This window comes from Rhinatrema bivittatum, chromosome 17, assembly GCF_901001135.1.
Source record: "Rhinatrema bivittatum chromosome 17, aRhiBiv1.1, whole genome shotgun sequence".
NCBI lineage: Eukaryota > Metazoa > Chordata > Amphibia > Gymnophiona > Rhinatrematidae > Rhinatrema > Rhinatrema bivittatum.
In genome coordinates this window covers 17,406,603-17,419,206 of record NC_042631.1, presented here as the reverse complement: position 1 = coordinate 17,419,206, position 12,604 = coordinate 17,406,603, and the positions used below count along the sequence as shown (strand labels likewise).

Sequence of the window (12,604 nt, the reverse complement as noted above, 5' to 3'; positions counted from 1 at the left end):
AGATAAGATATCTTCATGCTGAGTTCTTTTTTTCATTGACCTAATGAAGGGACCATAGCTCTTGAAAGACCAGTCACAAACGTATTAAGTTAGTGCAAGAAGAAGGTCATCATCTACAGCTTGACTGTTGATCTTTATGTCTACGCATTCACTTGGAATAACACAACAACCACGCTAATTATTCTTCCAAACACTAGTCTAAATTACTTTTGATGTTTAATGTGGTGACTATGATTGGCTCCTTTTTGCAAAATGTTTCACAATTTCACTGCTCTTTGAGTAAAAACTCCCTTCCTCTGAAGGTGGCGAAATCTATTTCCCTTTAACCTGAAAGGACGCCCACTTGTTTTGCTTGTTACTCTAGGGTTAAAGAACATTGTCAAACCTATTTATAAATTATTGATGAATATCTACAGTGTAACTAAAATTCCCCTTGATTGCATTTTTATCTTATTTAAATAGCCCTTGTGTACCTTTTTGAATCTGGTGGCCATTCTTTGTACCTTTTCTAGCCTTTGGAGATCCTTTTTGAGGATGGGAACCCTATATGCCATATATGGCATGACAAAGGTCTTGTATGGTGAAAGAATGACTTCACTGCCCTTGCTTCCATCCCCCATATCAAACTCCAGATAAACTTTACCACTCAAATGTACCCTCTTGGGTTCCCCACAGATGTACTGATTCTGGAGAAAACTGGATTCTTTGCGAGTTATGACGTCTATGGTTGATGCAACACAAGAATTATCCAGAGACAATGTAGAGGATTTTTTCAAGCATATACATTAGGGGTTTTTTTTTGGGGGGGGGGGTGGGAGGGAGGATGGGGTCCTATTCCTAAGAGCCTTTTCAAGTTGTTATTTTCAGTGTTTTAGTTGCACCAAAGCCAGAGATACTCATTTGTGGTGTGTGGGTTTTTTTTTTTTTTCTAATATCATATACAATTTATAAAATATCATAGATCTTCCAGAAATTAGAACTCAAATTCTGAAGTTGGCAGATAAGCAGATGGGAATGTGGTTCTTTGAGAGTGAGCTCACGGAGTGCATTAGGGCCATCTGATGAGACACGTGCAATTCCAAAAATGCTTTTCCCCCCTGTCCCGAAGAAATCAGCACGAAAATAGGGAAAAGCATATTCTAACAGGAATTATGTGGCGATAGCGTCTTCTCCTCCTCTCTCCTTTGTGTTCCGTCTCTATCTCTCAGTTTTCTTCCTTTTATCATTCCCCATTCCTTCCTCTTAAAGCAGCTGCTTTGGGTTACCTGCAATCTGCTGATGGTTTGGCAGCTGATAAAATTAGAGGTGTCAGGAAGCGGCAGTGCCTGGAGAGAACAGCAGGGAATGTGAAAATGTTCATGGAAAGAAGAGGCCGACCCTTCCCACCTCCCTCAGTTCCCTTATGTATGCTGTATGGCACTGGCCACAAAAGAGCTGATTAGGAAAATGACATGCATTTGCTTTCTATAAATATTCGCTGAAACTCCAGCGGTGCCGTGCTACTGCCTACTGCCCCGCAGAGTGCTGCTCTGTGTCCAGCCATCTAACCATCCTCTGTCCCTGGCCGTGAGTGTGCCCTGAGACTCCGGCGGCCATTCCAGGGCCAGGCAGCATGACCAAATTGGGCCTGTCCGCAGCCAGCAGCTTCGGCCAGCACCAGCCTGAAGGAGCTAGTTCCAGGAGTCAGCAGGATGACCCGGCAAAAGAGTCTGGGGGACCCCACGCTGTTCAGATGCTGGATGCGGAGGCGACCAATCAAATGCTCAAGAGGAGAACGACAGAACCCACAGGTTCAAGTGCTTTATGCAAAAAAGAGGGGGAAAGACAGAGAGAGTTTCTTATACTTAGAAGAACAATAAAAATGTGATCTCCTAAACAGGATTGTCACTGTTTGCTGGGCTTATCTTTAAATAAGATAGCTGGCTTTATCAGCTAGACTAGTAATGTTGTGTTAAGTGCAGTCATTCTTATTTAATCACCTGAGTTAGTTGTGATAATATCACTAGTCTGGCTTAGTGTGGTTAGTTGTGGTTAGTTGATATTATTACTTGTCTGGTTCATTGGCTGAGTTAGTGCAGTCAGTAGTGATATTATTAATTGTCTGGTTCACTTTCTGTGTTAGTGCAGTCAGTAGTGATATTATTAATTGTCTGGTTCACTTTCTGTGTTACTGCAGTTAGTAGTGATATTATTAATTGTCTGGTTCACTGGCTGTGTTAGTGCAGTCAGTAATGATATTATTAATTGTCTGGTTCACTGGCTGTGTTAGTGCAGTTAGTAGTGATATTATTAATTGTCTGGTTCACTGGCTGTGTTAGTGTAGTTAGTGATATTATTAATTGTCTGGTTCATTGGCTGTGTTAGTGCAGTTAGTAGTGATATTATTAATTGTCTGGTTCACTGGCTGTGTTAGTGTAGTTAGTAGTGATATTATTAATTGTCTGGTTCACTGGCTGTGTTAGTGTAGTCAGTAGTGATATTATTAATTGTCTGGTTCACTGGCTGTGTTAGTGCAGTCAGTAGTGATATTATTAATTGTCTGGTTCACTGGCTGTGTTAGTGCAGTTAGTAGTGATATTATTAATTGTCTGGTTCATTGGCTGTGTTAGTGCAGTTAGTAGTGATATTATTAATTGTCTGGTTCACTGGCTGTGTTAGTGTAGTTAGTAGTGATATTATTAATTGTCTGGTTCACTTTCTGTGTTAGTGCAGTTAGTAGTGATATTATTAATTGTCTGGTTCACTGGCTGTGTTAGTGCAGTTAGTAGTGATATTATTAATTGTCTGGTTCATTGGCTGTGTTAGTGCAGTTAGTAGTGATATTACTACTTGTCTGGTTCACTGGCTGTGTTAGTGTAGTTAGTAGTGATATTATTAATTGTCTGGTTCACTTTCTGTGTTAGTGCAGTTAGTAGTGATATTATTAATTGTCTGGTTCATTGGCTGTGTTAGTGCAGTTAGTAGTGATATTACTACTTGTCTGGTTCACTGGCTGTGTTAGTGCAGTTAGTAGTGACATTACTACTTGTCTGGTTCACTGGCTGGTTCACTTGGCTGGTTCACTTGGCTGGTTCCGTACTGTGATGCAAACCACTATACTATCCAAACTCGACTATTGCAACTCCCTCCTCTTAGGCCTACCAGCATCCACCATTAAACCCCTCCAAATCCTCCAAAACACCATGGCAAGAATCTTAACAAACACCAGAAAAACAGACCATATCACTCCCATACTCCAGGACCTCCATTGGCTCCCCATCGCCTTCCGTTCCCAGTACAAAACACTCACCATCCTCCATAACACGCTATACAATAACAATTCACCCTGGCTTGAAAATATGCCAAAATTCCGTCAAGCTAATCGCCCCACGAGAAACTCCCTTGCTGGCACTCTCCAAATCCCCTCACTGAAAATTGGGCACCTTACCAATACCAGGGATAGAGCCTTCTCCATTGTGGGCCCCACCCTCTGGAATTCCCTCCCCGTCAAACTCCGCCTAGAACCATCCCTGAGCCACTTCAAAAAAGGAATCAAAACATGGCTCTTTAGACAGGCCTACCCCAACTCCTCTCAATCCTAATTTTGTCCTACGAACCACCTCAGCTCACGCTCAGCCTTTATACCACCTCCCTGTCCTCCCACTCTCCTTCCCATCACCCCTCCTGCTTCCTTCCCTTGCACTCTTAGCCCCCTAATACCCCTAATACCCCTAATACCCCTAATACCCCTAATACCTAATACCTCCTAATACACTCCTAATACACTCCTAGCCCCCCCAATACCCCTAATACCCCTAATACCCCTATTACCCCTCCCTCTCACCCCCTAGTAACCCCTCCCTCAAAGTACCCGTGCCTTACTGTACCCCTTTTTCACTTTACCCCACCCGCCCCTCTCCCCCTGCTCCCTCCCTACTTTCTCCCCCCCCTCTAGCTTTTAACTATACATATGTGCACTTGCCTCCCCTTACTGTAAATAAGCCCACACATGTCAATTTCTCAAGTGTACATGCCTCGTTTAATTTGTATATAAGTTCCTTTGCATACTTAACCCTAACTTGAATGCAAAAGTTGTAATTCTGCTGTTAACTCTCTCTTCCTTGGTATTTTGTATTACCCAGTTAGCCCCTCCCTTGTTCTTTGTAATTTCCTTTCTCAGTTGACTGTAAACCGACATGATGTGTCCTACGAATGCCGGTATAAAAAAGTGTTAAAATAAAAAAAAATAAATAAACTGGCTGTGTTAGTGCAGTTAGTAGTGATATTATTAATTGTCTGGTTAATTGGCTGTGTTAGTGCAGTTAGTAGTGATATTACTACTTGTCTGGTTCATTGGCTGTGTTAGTGCAGTTAGTAGTGATATTATTAATTGTCTGGTTCACTGGCTGTGTTAGTGTAATTAGTATTGATATTACTACTTGTCTGGTTCATTGGCTGTGTTAGTGCAGTTAGTAGTGATATTATTAATTGTCTGGTTCATTGGCTGTGTTAGTGCAGTTAGTAGTGATATTATTAATTGGCTGTGTTAGTGTAGTTAGTGGTGAGCAGTGATTACTATCAGTCTCTTAGCCAGGAGCTCTGGCCTGCTGTGCTTCACTCAGAGAGATGCTTTTTGTTATGATGCAGTAATTTAACAAAGGGGTGACCACGAGCCCCTGGGAACCCTCTGATGATATCATTCTTTATTTCATTGGCTCAGTTAATGTGGTTAGCTCTGATAAAATCATTAATTTGGTTTCATTGGCTGTGCTATTCTGTATCATCTAATCCTCATCCTGCCAGTCACACATAGGAGCCAAGAAGTGCTCATGCTTAGAAAATGAGCAAGAAATAAGAGGCGTTGAGGCTGAAGGCAAAACCCTGAGCCTGAAGTCCAGTCCTTGAGAGCACAAACAGGTCTGCTTTGCAGGATATCCACAATAAATGCTTAGATTTGCATAGGTTTGCTCAAATAGCCAGTTTAATCTGCACAGTTTGAAAGTAATTTCAAAGGGAATTATGCACATTAATGTACTATTTTATCATAGCAATTTTTAAAAGCCCCTTTATGCAATTAATATGAGCATTACGTAGGTAAAACATATGGACAATTCAGTGGCATTTATTGTAGCAGTTTTTAAAAGCCCACTTACATGGGGTAAAGTGCATTTACATGAATAAAACCCATTTTTAAGTGTGCAAATCCTTTTGAAAATTACCCTCTATGGTTGCAATGAAAACCAGACCTGTTGGGAGCTTCGAGGACCGAAGTTTAAAAAAACCCACATTGGACTAACAGGAAGCCTTCCTACCTGTTGGCTATTGTACACTGCTGCTACTTCCCCCATCCCCATCCCCCGCCTTCCTAACTTGACCATGGCTTCCCCTGTCCTGAGCCTTGCAAGTCCCCTGCATTGCTGCAAGGCTACATGGATACTGGTCCCGGCCTGCACTAAGCCCTGGTGTATATTTATTTAGCTCCACCAAGTGAGCCCACCAACCTGACTGTGGAAGATATTGCTGACACCAGCATCACCCTGAAGTGGAGACCTCCAGAACGCATTGGAGCAGTGGGGCTGGATGGCTACAGTGTGGAGTACTGTAAGGAGGGATGTGAGTATACAATACAAGTTACACACACACACACACACACACACACACACACTTCCCAAGACACAGAAAGCCATCCTGCAGAACAGCAGCCAGAAAGGGCACAGAATCTCAAAGCGCTCCCTGTGCTAATGTCACTTCATCCTCTACAAACTGGTTCTTTCATACCCCTCTCTCTTGCCACAGAAAGCTCATCCTCTCAGGACTGGCTCTCACCTTTCTCCCCTGCACTACAGACACACTATCGTCTTCAGGAATGGCTCTTGCACTCCTTACTCCCCGGGCATGTGTGCTACAGACACCTCTATCCCTGAACAAACATCTACCTACCTCCAATGATTTGTGCTTTTTCTGCAGCCTCTGAGTGGGTTCCGGCTCTGCAAGACTTGACAGATCGCACCTCAGTGCAGATCAGAGACCTGAGCACAGGTGAAAAGCTGAATTTCCGCATCCGAGCTGTAAATGCAGCAGGAAGCAGTGAGCCAGCGATGCTCAAGGAAGCCATAACCATTCGGGAAATAATGCGTGAGTGCTCCACATCTCCATCATAGCACCTCCTCCCTTATTTATGGTTTAAATTCCGCCTTTCAGGCACTTCGGAGTGGATTACATTCAGGTATTGTAGGTAGTTCCCTGTAAGAGATCCCACACCTCTTCCCCTGCCCAGTCACTAACTAGAGATTCCACGTCTCCCCCACTAACCAGCCAATATGAGCGAGGTCCTACTTCTCTCCCCTTACCCAAGCATTAATGAGAGATTCCACACTTCTACCCCTACCCATCTGCTAATGAAAGAGAGCCTCCTCCAAGCAATCCTCATGCCCATCAGCCACCCAGCTAGCTACATTTCTAATGATCAAATTTCCAACTACAATGACAATCCAAACCCACCTCTGGACGTGCACCCCTGGAGTCACATCCTTGGTGCGAGAGGGCAATGCATCACCCGGAGAGCAGGTTCCAGCTACCAAACCACTTCCTGCTACACCAAGGAGATGCTCTTCATCCAGGTGACCTATCTCTTCCAAAGCATCACAGGGGTTGCCAGACTGGAGATGGGGCCACTTTACTGTGTCCCTGAGGAGATCGGGTGCACACCTGCGACTTCTTACCAACAGGTAGATAATCCTACATGTTTGGGTATTTTTCTTAGGAGGCTATTTTCAGTTCGTTCCAAATGGAATGGATCGAAAATGGATTCTGTAATAGAGAGGAGCAGTGCCCCTAGCCCAAGGGGGATCAAGCACACAATATCTCAGTAAAGGTCTTCACACAATAAGATGGTGTTCCAAAACCAAAATAATACTTTACTGAAGCCCAAAAAATTAAGCAGAGCAGTAAAGACGTAAAAAATACATAAAAGAATTCTGCAAAGATTTCAGTAGTCACGCAGTCCCATATCTTCACTAGACAAAAATCACAAGAAGTCAACTTCTTGAGTGAACCAGGCGGGATTTGGATTCCGAATGATTTTTTTTACAGTCCTTGGCCTCCTCAGAAACCTGGCTGGAAGACTGAACTCCTTGCCACATGTGAGAACGGTCTTGTGGCCAAGCATCCTCTGATGCTCTGCTCCCTGGGTCCTTCCTGGAACCCACTCCAACCGTGAAACCCCACAAGTCCTCCCAAAGGAGAGGAAGGCAGCCTCTCCATTCCCCAGAGTGCAAACCGAGCACTTAGAGATTCCGGAGACGAGACCACTCCCAATGGGCTTGGGCGCCCGCCTCTTGCTGGAAACGTGCAAGGCTGCAGTGTAGCACGCGAGAGCGAGTGGATTCTGTGCCCCAGTGCAGCACACGGGAAGGTGTGGATTCATCTTTTGTGCTCGGTGCTGCGGTGTAGCACACGGGCGTGCATGGATCCATATACGACAGCCCATGCTGCAGAAAGGGCACACGAGTGTGCGACCAATATAGCAGGTGTGTTGGAGGGATTCATAAGCTTTCTGCATTTTTTTTTTCTTAGAACGTCCTAAGATCTGGCTGCCTCGCTACTTGAGACAGAAGCTGGTGAAGAAAGTTGGGGAGATGGTGAACATTATGATCCCTTTCCAGGTCACATAAGCCAGTCCTGCTCTTCCTTTGTCTGCATGTGGCTCCTCTTACAGACGTGCGCAGGGAAGGTTCCTGCACGTTCATGTGTGCACTGGGTGCTCCAGTACATATGAGTGCCCCCGTGTTGCTTGGGGCATGGGCTGTCTGTTGCTGCGTATGTGTTGCACTAAACTATGCTGGGCCAGTCCAGTGGCTCAGGCCCTCTGCGTTCAGGTCCCCCATCTGTTGTGGCCAGAAGGGCTACAAGGTGCACCCAGGAATGCAGTGAAGAAGGGTGCACTTGAGCGTATGTTTTAAAAGATGTGCCCTCTCCAATTCTCTGGCTGGCGAAGCGCCAATGAGTCACCTGGGCGTACTGACTGGTGGGGAAGAGAAGGCAACAGGGATTGCCAAGGGAGAAAACGGGGAAAGCGAAAACAAAAAAAATACAGCTGTCTAATTTCCTTGCAGGGAAAACCAAGGCCTCAGGTCACTTGGACAAAGGATGGGGGTCCAATAGACGTCAAACAGGTGGGAATCAGGAACAGCGACACCGACACAATCCTCTTTATTCGTAACGCTGAGCGTCGCGACTCTGGGAAATACGATATGAGCATCCAGATAGAGAATATGAACGACACAGCATCAGTCGCCATCCAGATAGTAGGTAAGAATCCGGGCACTTCTGTGCCCAGGGATGGGGCGTGCAGGGGGGAGCCCTGGACTGGAAAGAAGAGAGCAGCAGGGCTCGCTCAAGCCAGGAATGTGAGCCTCTGCCCGGGGGGTTGGCAATCCTGTCATGATTTTTTTTTATCAACCTCAGCAGAAGTCGTCTATTCGTGAGCCTGCCAGTATCCCTGGGAAGCCCCCGTCTCCTCTGGCACAAGGATGCATTAGGTTGGGTTGGGTTAGGGTTAGGGTTAGTGCTGTGAATGCGTTTTCAATACCTTTTGTTTTCTTGGCAGAGAAACCTGGGCCTCCTCAGACTATGAAAATTTTGGAGGTTTGGGGCTTTAACGTGGCCCTAGAGTGGAACCCACCCCAAGACGATGGGAACTGTGAAATCACCGGTTACACCATCCAAAAGGCAGACAAGAAGACTATGGTAAGATAAAAGGCAGATTTGAGGAGGAGGAGGGGGAGGGGATGACATGGAGGGAAGGATAGGAAAGAGAGAGAACAGACGGGGAAGTGACAGGACACTAAACGAAACGCTAATATTCAGCAGTGTGTAAATCCAGAAATCCCCAGTAAAATGATTTAACTTGATTTCTGCAGAAAGCTTAGTAACGATGGGGATACAACTCATGCAAATAATTTGTAGAGGGATCTGGGTCTGCAATGCTCCCCTGTCCCAGAGTCCAGGAGGGGGAATCACAAGGCAGTTTCTGTTTTACTTTTATGTCACCCTGGGCTTTCTCCCAAGCACAGAACCCCTGGCCACATCTTAAGCTTGCGGGCTCTGATTAACGAGCCAGAGAAGACACTCCGGGGGCAAAGGTCTTTGACTTGGTTTCATTGACCACGTCACCTCAAAGTACTATACATTGCAGTTAGGGGGGAAATGTGCAATAGGGGCTGTGATGTAAAGGAAAACGTGCAGACAGACAGCTCTGGGCAGAGCAGCCCACCCCCAGCCCCAGGAGCGAAACTGATATTAAATGCCTGCGCTGGGCGGATATCCCACCCCGCAAGAGCTTGGTCCCGGGCCCTGCAGGCCAGAGATTTTCTAGAAAAAGCCTAAAAGTCTTCCACAAAAGAAATCTGCTTTTTTTTCCCCTAAATACCCAAGCAATGGAAGACACCAGGGACTCCAATGCACGTAGCTGGACCTCACCATAAATGCATCTGGGAGTTTACGCTGGCTCCCAAAATACTACAAGGAAACGTCCAAAGGGCCTTTGATACAATAAAGAAACCACTGAACAGCTTCCACCCACCAACGAGGCTAAGGAGGTTAAAGTTATTTCAGAAATGAATAAGCACAAAATCTGCCTTCCTAGAGCCTCCCCCCCCCCCCCCCCCCCGTGCACTGGGTCCTGGGCTCTCTGTGCCGGTGGCCAAGTGAGAGGCAAAATAGTGCACGGGCACCTGGAAACTGAATGCGCACAGGCAGTTTTCCTTCTCTGACCTCAACGCGCCTCCAGGAACGCCTGCTTTTCTCGCGGCCGAAAGTCCGCCTGCTGCAGAAGCCCCGAATACATTTAGTCAGGCAGAGGGCAATTTTCAGCCAAGCTTGGACTACTGCCCTTCCCCATCCGTAAAAAAAGCAAGAGAGAGGGGGAGAGACATAGGCAGAGAGAGAAGGGAGAGACAGAGAGAGACAGAGAGAGTAGGAGAGACTGAGAAAGACAGTGGGTGGGAGATGCAGACAGACAGACACACACGGAGAAAGAAGGGGGGGAGAGAGAGACATACAGAGAGGGGGAGAGAAAGAAGGGGAGACAGACAGAGAGAGAAATGCAAAGAGCGGAGGAGGCACAGAAGGAGAGAGAGAGAGAGAGGTTGGGTGCGAGGCGCATTGTGAATCCTTCCCTCTTGCACATTTTGTATTCTCCTTGCAGGAGTGGTTCACCGTGTACGACCACTATCGGCGCACGCACTGCATTGTCTCAGAGCTGATAATGGGCAACGAATACTTTTTCCGGGTCTTCAGCGAGAACATGTGTGGTCTAAGCGAGTCTCCCACGACCACTAAGAGCAGTGCCTACATCCAAAGGCAGGTGAGAGATCAGGACAGGACCTCGGGGGATCTCTGGCCTGGAAGAAGGGCGGGGAGATGTATAGGGGGGGGGTTCTCTAAGGCAGCGGCTGTGTCTTCCCACTTCTGTCCTGAACCCGGACCCAGAGGAGGACAGACTTTGGGGAGCAGCTCTATCACACGATTAACTGGCTCCCTCGCCTGCTAATTCTGACCAGACATAAAGCTCAGTAATAAACCCCTAAATCCACCAGGGAAAATGGGGCTCATCTTTGCTTCTTTGAACCACCGTTTTCTCACTCTTATCCTGTTTCCGTTTTGGGGGGGGGGGGGATTTCTGACAGAGGCGTTCAGTCATAATCCCACTGAGCTTTTTTGCTGCAATCTTTATGAAAAATAACATTGAGCCCCCTCCCCATGGGAGAGATGGCAGAGTTCAACGTAATCAACTTAAATCCCTTCTACAGTGGCAAAACAGCCAGTCCGAGCTTCGTCAAACCCGCCCAGGAGACACTTCCTAAAAACCAGAAGGAACGTCAGCCTCCTTGCTCGCACAATTCTTTAAATCTAGGGACAATAAATATTCTGTGGATAGAATGACCCCTCCCCTACAATACGGCATGCGCTCTCAGCGCCAGCAACGTTAGGAGGGAGAGGCTGAAAATGAACATGCACTGGCGAAACAGAGAGTAGGCATTGCTGCTCGCTCATCAGCACTGCTCAATATTCCAAAGGATTCGCTCCTGAACTTCTTCTGGAGATATTGTGGGGGTTATGGGAGTCCTTAGCGTGGATCGCATGGCACTGCCCATTCACAAAGAGTTGGGAGCACCGTTGGCAAAGAGGTACTGAGGAATCGTGCTTAGGCCAGGGAAGGCCGATCCCAGACTGTGCATCCTTTCGGTTTGATAGAAGACGGCTCTTTTGCTGACCTTGGGAAATACATTATAAGAGCGGCAATGGATTATAAGAGCAGAGTGGGGAGGAAATAAAAATGGTGATGCGTGAGGCGATTCCCTTTGATGGAGCTAAAAGCATTTCTCCACAGGTTTTGGGAGCTATGGTCGCCTCATCGGGTCATTCCCTTCTGGCCGGGTGGAGGGAGCAGAGCTCCTGAAAGACAATCCAGAAGACGTGTTTTCCTTTGGAAAATAGTTTAATAAACCACTGAATCGCTGAGACAAGATGGGCACGATGTCCTATGAAAATAAGGGATCAGTTTATTACAAAAGATTTCTGCCGGCCTGGAAGCGTGGGGGATATCCAGGGATATACCATGCACATCTTCCCTCCTCTACTAGTACAGCTAGATGCAAGTCCTAAATTACACTGTATAGACTTTCTGTTTATATGGCGAAGCGTGCAACAAATGTATATTATTACAATTACATGTGTGGGTGCACAACAAGCTCCATTCAATGGGTGTGGAAAATCACTTCATAAACACGAGTGGGTTTGCTTTCTTTGCCGGATGAATGCATGTAGACTACCTCTGTATTCTTGATCCTGCACTTTTTCCCATAAAGAAAGGGCTTTAAAAGATTTCACAGGATTTCTTGTTTGATCTTAAGGAATCATCTACAAACCTCCCGACTACGCAGCGCATGACTTTGATGAGCCTCCAAAGTTCACCCACCCGCTGGTGAGCCGATCGGTGGTGTCGGGGTATAACGTCACCCTGAGCTGTGCTGTACGAGGATGCCCCAAGGTAGGCAGTGAGTTCGCACCCAGAGCTGCACACTGCACGGGAGTCCCAAGGGAGCCTGCTTGCGCTGGGCCATAGGCAGCGGGAATCTTAAGGTGCACGATGAGACCTCATCTCTGCTGTTGAACTGTGTGTGGGAGTTCTAAAGCACACAAGACGCCGGCCTCATATCATTGCCGTGCATGTGTGTGTAGATATTTATATTTACAGGGCTTAATCTGTAGTCAGAAAGGAAGTGGAACTGTAGAGGGGGGTGGCTGGATTAGGGAGAAGAGTGGATGGCTCTCTGTGTGCTCTAGGCTCATCCTCTCTCCTCTATCCTGTAGGCTGCCTAGAAAGGAGGGGCTGGAGCAGAAGCCCCACACCCCTGCTGCTCTGCCTCTTCAGCTTGAAAGGAAATGCGGGAACTGCATTCCAGGCTGTTCCCCTACAAATAAAGTATACACCCCCCCCCCACCATCACATTATACGCTTGTGTTCTCATTCACAGACACGCATCCCGTTACACACACACACACACACACACACACACACACACACACACACACACCCCCACATTATACGCTTGTGTTCTCA

The 12,604-nt window shown here is 46.7% G+C and overlaps 1 protein-coding gene across 1 annotated transcript in view; it reads left to right on the top strand.

The window, feature by feature from the left end:
- LOC115079085 (myosin-binding protein C, cardiac-type-like) overlaps nucleotides 1–12,604 on the top strand; it is a 61,493-nt gene that overhangs the window by 40,681 nt on the left and 8,208 nt on the right. The window contains exons 27-33 of the mRNA XM_029582121.1: nucleotides 5,458–5,592; nucleotides 5,947–6,114; nucleotides 7,555–7,643; nucleotides 8,094–8,289; nucleotides 8,588–8,727; nucleotides 10,187–10,343; nucleotides 11,892–12,031. Of these exons, the coding sequence (XP_029437981.1) occupies nucleotides 5,458–5,592; nucleotides 5,947–6,114; nucleotides 7,555–7,643; nucleotides 8,094–8,289; nucleotides 8,588–8,727; nucleotides 10,187–10,343; nucleotides 11,892–12,031 (1,025 nt within the window). The remainder of the gene's footprint in view (nucleotides 1–5,457; nucleotides 5,593–5,946; nucleotides 6,115–7,554; nucleotides 7,644–8,093; nucleotides 8,290–8,587; nucleotides 8,728–10,186; nucleotides 10,344–11,891; nucleotides 12,032–12,604) is intronic.